Below are 20,144 nucleotides of genomic sequence, written 5' to 3' on the forward strand. Positions count from 1 at the left end.
CATGGTTTTCTTGTGTCATTAAAACTTTGCCAGTCGGAATCATCTTCCTCTTCTGTAAAATTTTTGGAACAATATGTTGATCTTTAAAATGAGTAGTCACCCTTATCAAGATGGGGTTATGATCAGATTTTAACTCCATGGGGCAATCTTCTATCTCAAAGTTAATTATCTTTGTGACATAGTCTTGCGAGCATATAACATAATCAACAACACTTTGTCCATTGTGTCTTTTGCATATGATGCCTCCTGATTTAGGCCACTTTTCCATACCATTGCATATAACTATGTTGTATAGGCAGCATAAGCCTAGTAATTCAGCACCAAAATGATTAATCTTTCCCATGCTATCCTGTGAAGATCTTTCCCATTTTTGTGTCCCTTCTTCTTTGAGCCAAACTGGATCTCTGCTTTCATTGTAACTCTCCTTGAGATTGAGAGTTTGGTTGTTTGCTGTTCTAGCATTGAAATCCCCTATTAACATTATTTCCCCTAAAGAGCTAAAGGCTGTTATGTCTTTTTTTAGCGCAACGAACGGATCTTCTCGATCCAATCTATGTTTTTTATATATTTTTGAGCCTTTTGGAGCGAAGTAACATATAGCCACCCTTGTAGAAATCTGATTCTCTGTTATTTTTATCCAAATATACTGCTTGTTTACATCTTCTTTCTCTAAGTTTACAAATCTGCTCCAAGTTTCTTTTATTAGAACGGTGATGCCTCCATGCCCCTTACCATTATCTATCTTTTCATTCCACAGTGATACCTTCTTATACCCTTCAAAATCTGGAACTTTACATCCATCATGTTCATGAGTCTCGGTAAGCATAATGATGTCATTATCTTTAGCTATCGGCCCTAACCCAGGTCCTCTTCTCCAAGGATAATCTCTACAGTTCCAGCTAACTATAGTTAAATGTTCCTGGGTGAGCCCGAGTTCCTATTTATTGCGTGTGATTTTATCGCTGATTTGGGCTTTGCCATCTTGTAGCCACGCCCACTTGCCTTTTCCTCTTAAAAGAAAAAGAAAAGAATTCATCATCAAATTAAATACCATCCTATAAACTATCTTTACAATAAGGTTTAAAATACTGTAAAATTATCTCCTCCCCACCTTTCATCTCATATTGTAACATTTATCTTCTCCCCACCTCGTGATGCTCTGAGGCAGATTTTTCGAGTTTAATACTCGAATTTCCAACAGGACCAAGAGGGGATTTGTAGCCCCTTGTGATGTGACCATGACTGAAAGGCTAGATAGATACCTTGACTGTGAAGCACATTGAACCTCAAATACATTCTTCAATCCAAAGAGATCCTGGCTGAATCCATATATTATTAAATCCGAGAAGCCTTTTGAAACCAGCATATTTAAAGAAGCCAAATTACATTGACAGGCGTCAGTCATTTTTAAATGACACAACACCGGATACAGCAGAAACAGAGAAAACCAGATCAGATCGATTAATTTGTATAATTTGCAATCACAACATTGGAATCGACAAAACTAGATGCCTGCAAATTGGCATCATACAGGGTTTCTGCAAGGTAAGTTCAGAGAGAATCAATTCAGGATTTCTAAATAGTTGTAAAATAAATTTGTAGTATTGGAGGGCTCCTCTGAGGATTCTTTTGGCAATCTTTTTGAACTGGGAATAAATAATGTTACAGTTAAGATGAATTAGCGTAGATCTGGATTCAGTTGGGGTTGATTTTAGAGCATTGTTCAAGCTGGAAGGGAAAATTAGAGTTATTAGGGTTACTAGTCAAGCTGGAGCAGTTAAAGACAATAGGACGGGAGCTCGCTATGGGCTCCCAGGGCGGATGGGGACAGTCAAAAGAGTTTCTAGACCTGGTGAAGGCGATTGGAGAGGCTCGATCTAAAGCAGAGGAAGAACGAATTGTTTTGCGCGAGATTGAGACCCTAAAGAAAAGGATAAATGAACCCGACGTGCCTAAGAGGAAAATGAAGGAGTACATTATTCGCCTGGTATATGTTGAAATGCTGGGGCATGATGCTGGCTTTGGTTATATCCATGCCGTCAAGATGACACACGATGACTCCTTGATGCTGAAGAGGACAGGATATCTTGCGGTTACGCTGTTTTTGAACGAGGATCACGATCTAATAATTCTCATTGTGAATACTATACAGAAGGATTTGAAATCGGATAATTATCTGGTTGTTTGCGCTGCGCTTAATGCGGTATGCAGATTAATTAATGAGGAGACAATTCCAGCGGTGCTGCCGCAGGTTGTGGAGCTGTTGGGGCATACCAAGGAGTTGGTAAGGAAGAAGGCGGTTATGGCACTGCACAGGTTTCAACAGAGGTCTCCGTCTTCCGTATCACATCTTATTCCCAGGTTTCGCAAGGTGAGATATTTTGCCCCGGCTAATCTATCTTTAATTCCTGTTGGAAACTTTAATCCAGTCTTTTGATATACCTGAAATTTCCATGATCAAATTGGTAAAGTACTTGAATGGTATAGTCAGTCATCAGCTAATAGTAGTTCTTATCCTGGGTTTGAAGCCTCCGCTATATTTTACATTCCATGACCGTGATCAGACCAAGTTTCGTCTTAAATATTGTGACCTTGGATATTTAATTCCTTCAGACCGATGCGTGCTTGTCCACCAAGATACACCGATTCGTAATTGCCTTGGACATATCAGCAGTTTAATTTGTCAAAACAGATCTGAATGAATTACACATGGAAGGTTAGAAAATTGAAATACTGACGTTCCTAAATCGTTTTTCGTGGTCTCGACAGAGTGTCAGGATGATTATAAAAATGTTGCAAATGAAATCAGTAAGAAAGACGTGGATACTTATGTGAAAATAGTTTATTACAAATCACATACCAAGATGAACACAAGAGATACTTGGGAGAAATGGATTTGAGATGAAACTCATGGGGCTGTGCCTCCCTTTCAGTCTACAATTACGAGAATATAACCCAAGAAACTATTCCAATGACTTTCATACTTGCCCTGCAATGCAGAACTATTCCAACCAAGAAGAACACCTATCCTATACTCCTTTTCAAACTCTAATAAATTCTAGATGCTTCACAGTGACTAATACGCATGTCTTTAGTAATTATCTCATACACATTTTAATGCTTGAAAAATGATTTTAAAATGTCACAAATCTACAAGAGATAGTGTGATATAGTTTGTGTGTGAACTGATCTTTCTTCCATTCTGGATGTCTCTGCTTCCTTGGCTGTCATATATACACGATTTGGGCAGCTGTAGAATCTGTGTGGTTGAATTATGACAGGTTTAGCAAGGGCATATGGGGGCTCTGCCTCGGCTGTCCTGAGTCTGCTTTATTGCACATGGACGTGCCCAATCCATCCATTTCTCTCCAAACTTGTTTAGGTGCAGTTCACATATGAAACCGATCATTTGAAACCTTCCTCTCAGAGCCATATCTCCCACTGGGTTGCTGGTGGTCCAGACATTGCCCAAGGCTTCTGGTTTGTTGTATTTCAGCATTTTAACATGACTGCTTTTTGATTCGAATTAATGATAATGTTTGTGTTTGTGTGTTTGTCAAGTGTAAATGGGTCAACAATTGTTTCTCAATTTCATCTAGTTTTACTTTCAATTCCCGTTGATCTAGTTTCGTCAGTTGTTGACATTAATCCAATCTCTCTCTCTCTCTCTCTCTCTCTCTCTCTCTCTCTCTCTCTCTCTGTGAAGTGAATTTATCCATCTTGGTTCATTGCTACATCTAGAAGTGGATGCATCATATTGCTAATATTACACTTCAAAGAGTAACATATTTTCAGAAGATTTGAGCTACAACACTATATGGAAACCCCATTGAACTACCACTTGAGTTTATGCCAATTGATGGCTTCAAACTCAGTGGTGCTTGATGGGGTCTGTTGGAAATTACAGTTTACCCTTTAGAGAACTAATATTTCCTGGAGTGAAAATGGATAGGTAGCTTAGTGGCAAAGGAGTTAAGTTTTTGGCAGTTGTTCTTAATGTCGAATGGCAGACTGACCAAATTTTTGTAATGGGGGCGTTCTACTGATACAAATGGATGCAAAGAAATATACAATACATTTGTTAATGCAGCAGGTCTGCTTCCCACGTTCTGTCTAAACTATTGGAATCACCAATAAGCGCTTTGTTGGTTATTTGTATTTATTAGCTCCTGTTAGAATAAAATGGGTAAAAATATCTTATTTCCACTAGGTCTATGCATAAGCATTCAATGACAAATTCGGATAATGGCTGTTGAGAATTTGACTAGAAATTCACACAGGCATTGCAAACAATATGTATTTATTGTTTCTTTTAAACTTTGGTGAACAATTATTGTAGCCTCTAAGGCTGGGGTCTCATGGAGAGAGGCTTCCTTCAGAATAGAGTGGGTGGCAACTGAGATTTTTTAGGAATATTTAAGGGTGTGTTGTTTGATGGATTTTTTAAATTTGTTTCAGCTTAAATTTTTTAGCTCCTAAATATAAGGAAGCTGGTGGTCCCATGAATTTTAGAGTGAAGATAGTCTAAGATTTTAAGTTTATCATTGAGTTTTGGTGGAAAAATAATGAGCAATTGTTGACATGTGGCAAAAAAATCCCCCAAGGTGGTGGGGGTATTTTCAGCCCCACCCCATTTCCACTCACTCAAATTGAGAGGGCTAAAAAGTCAAAGCTCCTATTTTGTCGAAAAAGATTCCGAATAAACCTTTAGCCACCATTTTTTTTTATGATGGGACCTCCCGCTCCATAAAAATAGAGCCCAAGCCCCCTCCATGGGACCCCTGCCTAAGCATTTCCTTTTTCAGAATTTACCAATGCTTTCTAAAGAACTTACAAATTTATAAATAATTTTAAAGGAAAACAAGGCATTAGGTAAACATCTTAAACAGATTCTCTACTTAGAAACTTCTGCTACTCAGTTCGCACAGTTCGTGCACTCTGAGAGCTTTTGCAATGAGATTCTTGTTTGTTTCTTGATTAGAATAAGATTTGAGTATATATGCCCAAATGTCGATCCATCACAGAGATTAAAACGTATATACACAGAATCTCTTTAGAGGGAGCCAAAATTTGGAAGAGTACCTAGAGCAACAGGCTTAAGAAAGCAACCTCATATTAATATAAAAATTCAGATCATGTTAAAAGTACAAAGTGAAAGCCAAAACTAAAACAATATACAGAGATATAGAGGAGAGAAACACCTCTGTGAAGCATATTAGTTTGTTACCACTACCATAAGCATAATCACCAACCATCTTCACAAGCCAGGAGTGATTGATCACAGATTCACTTTCTCGGGTGATTTCAATCCCTCTGTCCACATAGGCATCAATGAACTTCTTCTCCCAAGCCTCAAGGGATGCTTCATGATTAGTGGCAAGATCCAAGTCTGTAGACAAAACATAATCAAAATCAATAGAGTTACCTTCATGCAGAAATGATAGAAGAAGCACAGTCACCGACTACTTTCTGTCCAATATTTGGAAAGTCACACTTAGAGAAGAGAGGTAACACAAAGTGTTCCAAAAAAAAAATTTATAAAATGTAATGGAGCTCTGCACTTGAAATTTATTGAATTTGTTTTTGGGAACTTTCAGCATAAGTGTAACTGGTAAGGCGATAAAGTAAGAAGTGACCTCATGACTGAAATCTGTAAGGAACCTCATTGAATTTGAAAAATGAATTTGAAAAATCTCATTGTTCCGTGCATTCTATAACAACAACAAGAGCTCTATAGAAAGAGCTACACAACTTTCTATGGCACACAACTTGAACCTACTAAGAAACAAGTTTCACACAGCTTTTGCAAAATCACAATTAAAAATGTTAACAAGTGTCATCTATATGACATAAGGGCCCATATAGACCGTAGAAGAGAAAAGAGGAGATCCTACAGGAAGTTTCTAGATGAGTAGTGACCCTCCAAAACAAACGTTTTTGTTCCCAATAATGGAAGAGGGAAGCCTCTTGCCTGATTAAAAGCAGTCTGATTAACTCCCAAGCTTTTTAGATACTTTTAAAGACTTCGCTGCCTTCACTCTGAAAAAATATCTGAAGAGCAAATCAAGGGGGCAGAAGCCATTACATTTTTTTTTGAGGAACTTCTGAAGTAATCTTATGCTTAGCCAACACTTTCAAGGTTCATCTGTTAATATTATGGCTGTATTCTTATAATTGTGTTGTAAGTCGATGTCATGATCATTACAAAAGAGAAGCCTTTTTTTATTTAAGACATCAAAGACCAACTACATAATTTCTCTAAATGATCAGTATAAATTTTCTGTAATTCCTTATAGGAATCAAAATCTCTGAGATTATAGCTGGGATTTATATATCGCAACCAGCATATGCCTTGGATCTTCTTCAACAGTTATATATTCATATATTTGTAAGTTTGGGTTCAGCGATTTGCTGATATTTTTCCTTGGCTTCAGAACAACCATGTTTGTGTTACAAATGTAAATGGCAGAATACTTGATTAATTAAACAGAGATCATGACGATCTATATATACAAAAAGGAGAGTCGAATAGAATAGAAACATTCTATTCTAGACTAACCTAAATATTAGAAACATTCTAATATTTATAGAGATACAATAGAGAGCATTAAAAAGAAACGTAAAGATTATTCTAATACCCCCTGTAATGCTCAATCTATTTACTACACCAATAGATCCCCTGAATTTAACAAACTTGTCAGGACCAAGGGGTTTTGTGAAAATATCTGCTGGTTGCTCTGATGTAGGAACAGAGAGTAAGTGAATAGATCCATCTTCTATTAATTGTCGGATATAATGGCAATGAAGCTCTATGTGCTTGGTTCGTTCATGAAACACTGGGTTCTTGGCAAGTTTGAGTACTCCCTGATTGTCTGAAAACAAAGAAGTTGGACCTGCTTGAGGAATATGCATATCTGCAAGCATTTGATGGAGCCAAACTGCTTCACAAGCTGCCTTGATAGCTCCTCTATATTTTGCTTCTGTAGAGGAGAGTGCTTTATAATCTGACTAACAGACAAAAGATTATGTTTCATGCCAGGAACATAACATACATTGAGGAACATGAGTCTTTTTCCTCCGGACTGATTTTGAACATTGCCCTTGCCGACAATATTGTATTCTTCGCTGCCTCCAAAGATTACTGAGTCAGAATAGGGAGTGAATTCAACAAACCAATCACGCCTGTGAGTGAAATGTCAGGAGGCACCGGAATCTATGTACCAAGCAGAAGATTTCACATGATCTGCAGGTATATTGGCCATAAAGGCATGGTAGATAGATTCTTTCTGCTCTGAGTGTTGGGCAGCATTGGCTTGTCTGTTAATTGATTCTGACTTCTGATGCTGCTGATACAGATGGTCATAATATGCGAGTATCTCAAATGACACAAACTTTGAGGTGAGAAAATGAAAGACCCAGGAAAATCAGAGAAGTACACGGATAAGAGCTCGGAAAACCCAAAAATAATACGCTGTTGGAATCCGGATTTGTTGGCTTGAAAATCGAGGCACCCACAAAAATAAGACCCATTTAAGATCTTGAAAAACCCATAAAGAATGTGATTAGAAAAAAAATCGACCACAAAAATTAGGGTTTCAGGCAAAAAATAGGGGGCGGCCATGAAGGTTGAATCTGTAACGAAAATGGTGATTTTGCAGCGGCAGGTGGCCGATTTTTCTACTGAGAAGGTCATTCTTTCACCGACATTGCTAGAGCTTGAAAATTTGTCACCAAAGAATGGAGATTCAAGACCCAAAAATGACGGTTTAGCAGGTGCACGATAGCAGAAAAACATCTATGAAAAATGGCTTCAAAAAACAGTGATGGCGTCAAAATCTAGGTCGTGGTTGCATGCCAAAGACAGTAGAAGTCCATGGGTTTACTCCAAAGACGTTGCACATTGGTGGATCCTTCTTACAATCGCAATTTCAGTCGGATTTTTCACAAAAAAACATGTTTTTTTGTATTCGGATTTTTGCAAAAAAAAGTGATTTCATGCATTTGGATTTCTTAAAACAGAAACCCGAAATGGGTTGTAGAGAAATGGATTTGTCAAAAAATGTAAATGGCTTTGATACCATGTTACAAATGTAAATGGCAGAATACTTGATTAATTAAACAGAGATCATAACGATCTATATATACAAAAAAGAGAGTCGAATCGAATAGAAACATTCTATTCTAGACTACACCTAAATATTAGAAACATTCTAATATTTACAAAGATACAATAGAGAGCATTAAAAAGAAACATAAAGATTATTCTAATAGTTTGGTTGTGCAAGCAATTGTGCACAAAATGTACAAAATTGAATACATAATTGCAACTAATAATTGATAATGCAATGTCACTTGTCAAATCATAAATGTTAGAGATAAACATAAATGTTCAAGATAAATTAAAATGTTTAATATCATGGTAACATTACTTAGATCAAGACTGACTTGAGGAATCAAAAGTATAAACTGAATTCAATTCTTTTAGAATTAATTGGAAATACTATTAGAATAATCTTTATGTTTCTTTTTAATGCTCACTATTGTATCTTATTATATCTCTGTAAATATTAGAATGTTTCTAATATTTAGGTGTAGTTTAGAATAGAATGTTTCTATTCTATTCGAGTCTCCTCTTTGTATATATAGATCATTTTGATCTCTGATTAATAAGTCAAGTATTCTGCCATTTATGTTTGTAACATGGTATCAGAGCCAATGCTTAATTTTTTTTTTTTTGACAAATCCATTTCTCTACAACCCATTTAGGGTTTCTGTTTTGAGAAATCCGAATGCATAAAATCGCATTTTTTGTGCAAAAATCCAAATACAGAAAAACTGTTTTTTTTTGTGAAAAATTCGATTGAAATTGCGATTTTAAGAAGGATCCACCAGTGTGCAGCGTCTTTGGAGTAAACCCAAGGACTTCTACTGTCTTTGGCGTGTGACCACGACCTAGATTTTGAAGTCATCGTTTTTTGAAGCTGTTTTTCACAGACAATTTTCTGCTGTCGTGCGCTTGATAAACCGTCATTTTTGGGTCTCGAATCTCCATTCTTTGGTGACGAATCTTCAAGCTCTAGCAACGTCGGTGAAAGAATGACCTTCTCAGTAGAAAAATCGGCCACTTGCCATTGCAAAATAGCCATTTTTGTTGCAGATTCAACCTCCATGGCCGCCGCCTAATTTTTTGCCCGAAACCCTAATTTTTGGGGTCGGAAATTTTTTCTGATCACATATTCTTATGGGTTTTTCAAGATCTCAAATGGGTCTTCATCAGTTTTTTGTGGGTGCCTTGTTTTCCATGCCTCGATTTTTGAGCCAGCGAATCCGAATTCTGACAACATATTATTTTTGGGTTTTTTGAGCTCTCTTCTGGGCACTTCTCCGATTTTTCTAAGTCTTTCATTTTTTCACCTCGAAGTTTGTGCCAATTGAGATATTCACATATTATGAGCATTAGAAGTTAGACTCAATTAAAAAGCAAGCCGATGCTTCCCAACATGTAGAGCAGAAAGAATCTATCTACCATGTCTTTATGGCCAACATACCTACAGATCATGTGAAATCTTTTGCCTGGTACATAGATTCCGGTGCCTCCCGACATTTCACTCACAGGCGTGATTGGTTTGTTGAATTCACTCCCTATTCTGACTTAGTAATTTTTGGAGGCGGCGAAGAATACAATATTGTTGGGAAGGGCAATGTTCAGATTCAGTCCGGAGGAAGAAGACTCATGTTCCTCAATGCATGTTATGTTCCTAGCATAAAACATAATCTTCTGTCTGTTAGTTAGATTATGAAGCACTCACCTCAGTCGGATGTCATTTTCAATGAAAATAAGTGTTTGATTATTGATCGTGGTTCTCACACTACACTTGCTGTCGGTCTTGAGGATCATGGTATTTATAGGCTTGTAAATTCAGGCGATTCCCTGGAGTGTGCCTTCATTGCAAAATCATCCGCTCGTAGCAGCGTTTGGCATCAGCGATACGGTCACCTGAACATTCGATATCTAGCACAACTTGCTCGGGATAATTTAGTCCATGGCCTACCTGATATCCAGACCCAGAACCATTGCATTTGCGGAGCTTGCCAAGCAGGGAAGCAACATAGGACACCATTTAAGGATGGTGAATCATGGCAGGCATCTAAAGTACTCCAGCTGGTCCATGCTGATGTATGTGGTCCTATGGATACTCCTTCTGTTACTGGGAACAGGTACTTCTTACTCTTTGTGGATGATTTCAGTCGCAAAATGTGGGTATATTTTCTTAAGCAAAAATCAGATGCTTTTCCTGTATTTCAGCAGTTTAAAGCTCTAGTAGAAAAAGAGTCTGGTTCCCCCATCTGTACTCTTAGGTTTGATAATGGGGGGAATTCTGTTCTTCTACTTTCTCTGCCTTCTATACTACTCATGGCATTAGATGTCAGTTCACCACGCCTCACACCCCTCAGCAAAACGGTGTTGTAGAGTGTCGAAACCATACCATCATAGAAACAGCTAGAGCTATGCTAGAATATAGAAATGTTCCTAGAAAATATTGGGCAGAAGCAGTATCCACAGCTATCTACCTTCTTAACTGGTCACCCATCCTTGTAGTTAGCCATAAGACTCCTGAGGAAGCTTGGTCTGGTCGCAAATCTATGATCAACCATTTGAAAGTTTTTGGCTCTCTAGCATATGTATGGATTCCTGATGCCAAACGCACTAAGTTGGATTCCAAAAGCTAGAAACTCATGTTTACAGGATACAGTCACACACATAAGGCCTACAGACTGATTGATGTAACCACTGATCGTTTAATCTTCAGTCGTGATGTTGTGTTTGATGAGGAACTCGGACCATTTCAGCTCTCTGCCTCCTTGCCACATTCTGAGATTCAGTCTTCAACAATCTTTGACTTGGGTCCTATTTTATATGAGTCATCTGATGCTACCGATACATCACCTCAGCCACCTCCAGATAATACAGTGCCTGCTCCTCCTCCTCATCCAACTATTCTGACAACATCTGATATTGGCTTCTCTACTCTTCAGCCAAAATGGTAGGGTCAAACGATTAGTGATCTTCGTCCTAATGAACTCATTGAGGGTAGAACCTCCAGAAATAAGAGCATTCAACACAACATAGTTAATGTTGCTCTTATGGCCAACATCCACAGTATCCCTGAGCCCCAGACATATGCAGAGGCCAAAGGAATTCTAGAATGGGAATAGGCAATGGATGCTGAGCTTCAGAGTCTTCAAAAGAATCACACCTGGGTTCTTTCAGATCTCCCTCTTGGGAAGAAACCCATTAGCAGTAAATGGGTCTATAAGGTCAAGTACCATGCAGATGGTACCTTGGACAAATACAAAGCCAGACTTGTTGCTCAAGGATTCACCCAACACGAAGGCATTGACTATGAGGAGACCTTTGCTCCAACAACCAAGATGAGCACTATTCGAATTCTTCTTGCCATTGCAGCTCAATATGTTTGGAAAGTTCATCAGATGGATGTGAAGAGTGCTTTTCTCAATGGTGAATTACAAGACAAGTCTACATGATGCAGCCCCTAGGTTTCAAGGTTGCTGGTTCAGAACCAAAAGTATGTAGACTCTAGAAGGCCCTCTATGGTCTTAAATAGGCCCCTTGGGCTTGGTGCATAAAGATTGATCAGTACTTGGTTGCTCAGGGATTCCAGCATGGCCTGTTAGACAGTAATCTGTATATTAAACACTCTGGTAATGATATTCTTTTTCTTGTTGTCTATGTGGATGATTTGATCATTATTGGGAGTTCAGAACATTTGATTTCAGAAATCAAACATGATCTATGTAGAACTTTTGATATCATAGATCTCGGATTGCTTCATTATTGTTTAGGTATTGAGGTTTGGCAGACTGACAACAACATTTTTTTGTCTCAGTCCAAGTATGCCAGAAATTTGCTTGATAGGTTTCGAATGTAGGATTGCAAACTTGCCTCCACTCCTATGGAGACTGGTCTGAAATTGTCCGCACAATCTGATTCTCCTCCTGTAGATGAAACACTCTTCAGGCAGCTAGTAGGTAGTCTCATCTACCTTACTACTACTAGACTTGATCTCAGTTTTGCAGTTAGCTACATCTCACGGTTCATGATGAACCCCAAGACTAATCATTGGATTGCAGCGAAACATGTGTTATGCTATGTACATGGTACTTCAGATTATGGTCTTCTTTACACAAGGAGTACTACTCAGCTCAATGGATTCACCGATTCCTATTGGGCCGGCTCAGTTGATGACAGGAAATCTACTTTTGGCTATGTGTTCAGTATCGGATCTGCAATAGTTACCTGGACCAGTAAGAAGCAACAGGCACATGCACTCTCCTCTACAAAAGCAGAATATAGAGGAGCTGTCAAGGCAGCTTGTGAAGCAGTTTGACTTTGTCAGATGCTTGCAGATATGCATATTCCTCAATCAGGTCCGACTTCTTTGTTTTCAGACACTCAGGGAGTACTCAAACTTGCCAAGAACCCAGTGTTTCATGAACGAATCAAGCACATAGCGCTTCATTGCCATTACATCCAACAGTTAGTAGAAGATGGATCTATTCAGTTACTCTATGTCCCTACCTCAGAGTATCCAGCAGATATTTTCACAAAACCCCTTGGTCCTAACAAGTTTGTTAAATTTAGGGGATCTATTAGTGTAGTAAATAGATTGAGCATTAATGGGGGGTATTAGAATGATCTTTATGTTTCTTTTTAATGCACTATTGTATCTTATTATATCTCTATAAATATTAGAATGTTTCTAATATTTAGGTTGAGTCTAGAATAGAATGTTTCTATTCTATTCAACTCTCCTCTTTGTATATATAGATCATTTTGATCTCTTATTAATAAGTCAAGTATTCTGCCATTTATGTTTGTAACAAATACACTGCTTTTCCATACAGGGCAACCCAAAGCAGTTTTTTTTGTTCCCTTTGTAGAATAGAGCAGGGGATTTGTTGCATGCCATTTTTCATAGTTTATCACATTTAACCAGGCTCTAAACTCTCTGAAAAATGCACTTTTATGGTAGACTTTATTTTTATTATTTTGTTTCCAATTTACAAAAGTATATATATGTATGTATGTGTATAGAACTAGATTTTGACTAGAGTCCTACCTAAGTTTGTTCATTAAGCAGCTCTGGGTCTAACCATTGAGCATGGGTATGTTGAAGATGTATACCTTGTTTGGACACTAACTGGATTCAGGCTGGGATCAGAACTTGGTCTCAACAGGTTCACTCTCAGTATAGGTTATTGCAAGGCCTGATTTCTGAGTTCTTCACAATTTCAATCCAAACTTCTCAAATGCTTGGATCAACTCTTGTTTGATCTTACTATATGCAGGTCTCTGGTTGGCAATGCCACCTCTCTGATGCGTACTTGACTTAACATTTACTTTGTTTTCAATTTAGCTTTGAGGTTGTAATCTTCAGGTAACAAGCATATTATTTGATACATCAAGTTTGTGCTTCAGTTAAGGATTTGTTATGTAGTAGGCAAGACTCCATTGCTGCCAAAACACTGCAATGTCGTCCAAGGGATCTTGACCGCCAAAAGAGCACAATTCGAAGGGGCCATCTTGTCATCTCATGTGACTTTGGACTCTTCTTAGAAGACTAGGTTTATTAGTTAACCTCCACAATCATCCGCAGTGCTAGCTTGAGAATCATTTACATAAACTGGATTCAGGCTTGTCATCAACAAACAAAACACATTGAGATTCATATGCACTATGTCAAGCAAAAATATTTGGATCCTCACTGCTAGTGTGAATGAGGTTATTTCCTATCTACTTACTAACAGGAACCTATTCACATGTTAAGTTTACTTAGGATCACCATGTTATCCTTATATCCTCGGTGGCATTCTAGGAGTTAGTTATAATGGGGCCATGTCTCGTTATTTACTTTTAGTCGCAAATGTCATTTAATATCTGCGTCAGGCATTGCTTATTGTGCATTGAGCATTTAATATGTGTATCAAGGGTAGTTGTCTCTACCTCATCACACTTGGCCTGTATATTCAAGGTGCTTGTATATCAATTACATACCTAATTTTATTTATCTCATTGATATTTTCCAATCTGAATGTCTGTACAAGTTTGTGTTGCAACATTCTCTCATGGATGGTATCTTTCTTGGTTGATCCTTTGAAGTATGCAACTTCATGAAGAGTTTTCTAGCATCTCAACATGGTACCAGAGCCACCCCTTCTTGCATCGGAGAAGCGGGATATTGCTAGACTAGAGATTTTCATTGCAAGTTGAGTTGGCTAGCGCTGGAGGGAACATTCAGAAAAGCATAACTGGGTTTCTTTCGTCCAAACCTGACCCCGTTTGCCAAAGTTTCAAGGTTTGGATGATGGGCTAGTTACCAATTCTGGAAAGTTGCTGATGTTTGGAATAGTTTGAGTTGAATCAGGCCCTGCCATTGTGTCTAGAAGGCCCAAATACCTCAGATATGCTTGTCAATTTGTCAATTTCCGACACTTTTCTTTAGAGGCTACAACTACAAATGTTTTTTTTTCTCCTTGGTAATTGCACTTTTCATACAGATGACAGGGGTGGGAAAAAGTTCCTCTTCTTTGCTCTATACAAATATTATTTATTTTGCCAGTTTGGCTGTTTAGGGGAATTTTCCTGACAATTGTCAACCATCTGGGAAAAAAATTGGTGTTTTTTCTCTGCAAATTCAGCTGCAGGTGCACCGGTACAATTTGGTGTTAGTTATTTCACTGACATTGCAATTGTGCAGGGGCTTGTTTATGGGGTGTCATTGCTAAGTAGTGCGGTTCAACTCCCCCTATGGGTTTGAGCGCATTTAAGAGTGGTGGCTGTGACATTTGCATGGGGGGTTTCTGTTGGTTAGCTTGTGTTTTCTTGGGCAGATTGGTCATTGTCTGTATGGTGGCAATACATGAGTCTAAGCACTCGTCGACATTACTACTTGCACTTTCCTTGGTCACTGTCCGAATAAGTACTGGTGGCCTCTCAAGGTTGTGATAGTTTATCCTTGCAACAACCTCTTCTTGCTGGCCTGAGCCATCTCGTTCTGGGAATTCCCCCTGGTCATAGCAATGTTTTTGCTTATGCCTATCTTGCATTCTCACAAGAGAATAAAATATATGTCATCGATGTTTTTGCTAGGCCTGCTTCGAGGTGCTCAAACCTGTGGGCCCACACACCAGCCCTATTTGGGCTACTTGTTCAGTGCCAGCCAGCAAGGGATCCCCAACTCTTAGCGAGGCCTATGTGGGTTCGTTCAGCCAGCTGACAGCTGCCTTGGGGTTAACCTTTTTTTGCTTTATGGAGCAAGGTGCAGCCTTATTTCTAACTGGGTTCCATACAGACGGTATTTCTCCCTTTGTTACCTTACATTCTAACATTTTTTAAGCTTCCACTTTAAAATTTAAATCCAACGTTTTTGTATTCTAGTTTTCCAACTAGAATACACATAAGTGTATTGTTCAAATTCAGTTGTCTAGTTGCTTGTAATATCCTATTTAAGTTTTTAATATCTATTTGTAGGGAGCTATACTTCTTGAATTGATATCTCTGATAATTAATCAAATTTTCACAATGCTGATCTCTGCTTGAAATCACTAAGGAATTGTTGGTTTCTACCCTCCAATTCAAGACCTAGAGGAATCCTCTTAATTCAGATACGTTTTTTGGTGGTGGCCAATCCAAGGTTGCCTGAATTTTTTCTTGGTGCACTTTTACACCATCAACTCTAATCACATGTCCTAAATAGACAATTTCTATGATCTGAAATTCACATTTGGAAGCCTTTTCAAATATTGATTGGGCTTCCTTGATACACAACATTTCATCCAAATGCTGCAAATATTTATGCGCTTCAATGATGCCCAACATTTCATCCAAGTGCTGCCAATATTCATTCCCTGTCTTGCTGTATATCAAATTATCGTCAAAAAATACCAATTCAAACTTACGCAGTTGCTCCCGAAAAGTGCGATTCATGCAGGACTTAAATTTTGATAGAGCATTTTTGAGTCCAAAGGGCATGACTTGGAACTCGAAATGCCCATAGTGACTACAGAAAGCAATCTTTTGTATATCTTCTTCCTGTACGCTAATCTGGTGATAGCTTGAACAAAAATCAATTTTACAGAAGAATATTGCCCCATATAACTCATCCAAAAAGCTCATCAATCCTGGGGATGGGGTATCCATTCTCAATGGTTGTCTTGTTCAGTGCCCTATAGTCTATGCACATGTGTAATGTTCCATCCTTCTTAGTACCACAAAGTAATCAAAAGGGCTGGAATTAGGACGAATATCCCATTTTCGATGACTCTTTGATCGTTTTTTCAATCTCTTCTTTAAAATGGAGGGGATACCTGTAAGGTGTTGTGATAACAGCTTTCAAACCCTCTTCCATCTCAAGCACATGCTCTAATCCCCGATCAGGTGGATGACTGGGAGAAATATCTCCAAATACTGTACTATGCTTATCTAACATAGTTTTAATATTGATATGATAAGATGACTCATTGCAAGTGGAAGATTTGCTAGAAACCATTTCACATTATCATGTCTAAACAGAGCCTTCATCCTCTTTGCGGAAACCACTCGTGACCCCCCATCAGCCATAGTCTTAAGGATGATTTTCTATACATTAACCATGACTTCCAATTGCATCTGCTTGAAGTCTTGAACATAAAGTTCAAGTGACTCCAGTCACTGAATTCCTAAAATAGCATCCAAACTACTCAACCTGAGCACATAAAAATCACCTGTCAATGTATACTCTCTGATCTGTATGTTCAGTTGTGGCACAACTCAGTTGCAATTTAATTGGAAACCATCTGCAACAATAACACTGAACCCAGGGAATTCCTTAGCCTGTAGTCCATGCATGCTTACCAAATCTATAAAACTGTGTGTATTTCCACTGCCTGCTAAATATACAATACTTTGCCCTTTAAAGACACCTTTCAACCGGAAAGGACAGCTGTGAGGTACTCCAGATAATGTGGCAATACATGGAGTGTCCCTGTCCACAGTATCTTCCAATTCAATCTGTTGAGGTTGAACCTCTTGTGCACCATCTTCATCTGTGCTGTCCTGCTTTTTTTGTTCCTCATCATCAGAAGGGACTTCTATCAAATGTACCTTGCCCTTTCCAAGGTAGCGATGACCAAGTTCCCATGGTTCTTTACAAGTGAAGCATAATTTTTTCCTTAATTCATTTTGCGTCTCTTGTTCAGTTTTGGAATGTATGTTTCTTTGCTGATTGAAACTCATGTTTTTCTGCTGATTTCGACTTCTCTTTGCAGATTTCTAAGGCCTGAAATCTTTTCTTGCTGGCTGGTAGGAAGGTGTGAATTCTAAATCCATGGCTAACCTAAGAGCATAATCTAACAAACTAGGCTTGTGAGCCTTAACCAAACCATTTAATTTGTCACTTAAACCTTCAACAAAGAGCATTGTGAAAATTGTGCCATATTTTTCGACAAATTCTGTGCTGCTTCCCTGTCCCTGTTTGCAAAACGCCCTGGAACCTAGAATTTTATTTTTGTAGGATACATGATATCTATGAAAAAGGCCACAAAAACAAAAAGTATGTAGGAGCTTGAAGTATGTTATTAGTTAATTGACGTACCTATTTAAAATTCCATGAAATTGAAATGTGCCAGATTAAATATGGTGATCCATATGGTTTGAATTAGGGTCATGTTAGATTTGCAAGCATTGCAAGCAACCAGGGACGAGGAGGGATAACCAATTGCTTCACAATTTTCTACCCATTCCAGTTATAACTGTGGTTCAGCTTCACATTTAATCTTGCAATCCTGTTTCTAATTAAGCCCAAATATACGATTACATTATATTTTAAATTTGTTAACCTTTTGAAATTGAAAGATTAATGTATGCCCTTTGTTACCCAAAGTTTTGAGGCATACTCATGTTAGATTAAAGCTGATGATAGATCATCACGACTGTCTTTTTCAGTTTATATCATACTCTGATGACTGCTTTGACTCGTATACCTCACTCGTATTAGGAATATACTGGTTACTTATTATTCTTGTCTATTTTGGGGAGCCTGAGAAATCTGAATTTGGCAGACAGAATCTTTGCATTCTATCTATTTATGGTTGCATTTTCTAATTAACATTTCTTTAATATTTGCTTGCTTCTTATCTTTCCCTCTTTTGTGGTTTACAGAGATTGTGCGATAGTGATCCAGGTGTAATGGGGGCATCACTTTGTGCCCTTTATGATCTCATTACTACTGATGCACATTCATACAAGGATCTGACAATTAGTTTTGTTAATATCTTGAAACAAGTAGCTGAGCATAAATTGCCAAAGGGTTATGATTATCATCGTACTCCAGCACCGTTTATTCAAGTAAGTAGCTTTTTATGTCATTTTACTATCTTATATTAGCTTTAAATTTTAAACTTTGTGTTCATCTTTTTGATGGGTTCCTTTATGTTTATACCATAATGAGTATGATTATATTGTCACACCTGCATCTTGATATCAACGATATCTAGTTTGGTGGTATCTTGGAAATTTACATTCGTATACACTGTTCTTCTGTTAGCCAAAAATAGGGCAGTGAAATTATGGTTCATATGAGTGCACCCTCACTCGGTACATTTTATTGGCTGGAAACATCACGTTCTAGACACATAGCCAAGGTCAGTTTTGTTCCCCGACTACTTTATTCTTTATCTAGGTAGACTAAGTTGCATGCAGCATCAGTGACAGAGTTGAGCTGGAGACAAGAAATTTTGGTTGAATATGCATATGATGTCTTTTCATTTTTTAAAGAATTTAAAAAGAATTGGAGAGGATGGGGACAAAAATTGCTGTTGACAAGTTGTGGAACAGCGGGGGTATGCCCCCAAATATTCCACTATCCCCAAATGGCCATGGGGAATGTGATGTTCCTCCTTCAAAAGAAGATATAATAAATTAATGATAATGCTAAATATAAATAAATAATAAGATATTTTAATTATAGCATAATTATAAACTATAATATAAACAATAGTAATCAAAATGTAAATAAATAATAAAATTATAAGCAATAAAATTTAATAAAACTAAAATATAGATATAAATTAATAAAATTAGAGGTTGTTGAGAGATAATGAGATTTCTCAATTGAGATGAAAAGAGAAGGTTGTGAATTAAGGATCATAGGAGGTGAAAGCGATTTGGTAGATGTTGTTGCTGTTTCCTTTTGCGTGTGCTAGGGCCATTGTGCCCTAGCCCATGTTTGGGCTCAAGTTGTGTGTGTTTCGCACAGGGGGTGTTAATGTTTTCAGGGGGGTGTTGTGTTGTTGCTGCTGTTTTTTGGACTTGGGATCTCCTTTCTTCTCGTGGGTGGCAGTGTTTGGGTTTGTCGGGGATTGGGGTTGTGGATGCCCTCCTCATGTCTCTGTCTTTCTACAATGGACACTTGTTTTATTTGTTAGTAGCTGTCTGCTATGTTTTCAGTGTGAAATCTGTGTCATGTCATTCATAGCAGGTTGCGGTTTGGGGGTGTGGGAGCCCCACCTGCTCCACTTTCTTCATTCTTTACGATTTCTCTATTTAGTGAGTATGGATAATTGAGGTTTGGCCTCTTCTCAAATGAGTCAATGAGATTAAGAGATGGCAGATCCGTCCATATTGCTGCATGCAAGTGGGAAGGGAAATATTGTTAAACCCCAATTGGGGGAAGAAGTTTCTGCAATGAAAGAATTCTTTCGTATGAAAAAGGTGAATGTATGTTTGGAGCAATCCCAAGATTGTCCTACAGTGGTTATTTATCCTGAGTAGGTTTCAGAGGATGTCGAGTACTAGTCTAAGCATGCTGCAATCTGCAAGTTTATGGGTCTCTATCTTTCCTTACCTGTCTTGGAATCATGGGCGTGTTAGGCATGGAATCTTGAAGGAGATATGGAATTACTTCTGGCTGCAAATAGTTATTTACTGGTTTTTTTCTTCAACATGTCTGATAAGAATAGGGCTTTCAAAGGTGGTCCTTATTTCTTCAACCAAGTGGGACTCTTCATTAAAATGTGGCATTGCGGTTGCAACTCGACGGAAGATATGCCCTCTTCCCTATCTGTGTCGATTAGATTGCCGAGGT

The 20,144-nt window shown here is 38.1% G+C and overlaps 1 protein-coding gene across 2 annotated transcripts in view; it reads left to right on the top strand.

Annotated features, from left to right (window-relative positions):
- Positions 1-1,152: 1,152 nt before the first annotated feature.
- The window catches only part of LOC149534279 (Adaptin family protein), a 113,928-nt gene continuing 94,936 nt past the window's right edge, over positions 1,153-20,144 (top strand). Inside the window, exons 1-3 of one of the 2 annotated variants that reach the window (XM_089805596.1) lie at positions 1,212-1,545; positions 1,669-2,371; positions 18,221-18,406. In XM_089805596.1, the coding sequence (XP_089661722.1) occupies positions 1,805-2,371; positions 18,221-18,406 (753 nt within the window). In that variant the 5' untranslated portion in view covers positions 1,212-1,545; positions 1,669-1,804. Of the gene's footprint in view, positions 2,372-18,220; positions 18,407-20,144 lie in introns of both variants that reach the window. The other variant, XM_089805595.1, reaches the window with a different exon arrangement.

The sequence above is a fragment of the Cupressus sempervirens genome, chromosome 10, assembly GCF_028749045.1.
Source record: "Cupressus sempervirens isolate cs-2001-9-10 chromosome 10, ASM2874904v1, whole genome shotgun sequence".
Taxonomy (NCBI): domain Eukaryota; kingdom Viridiplantae; phylum Streptophyta; class Pinopsida; order Cupressales; family Cupressaceae; genus Cupressus; species Cupressus sempervirens.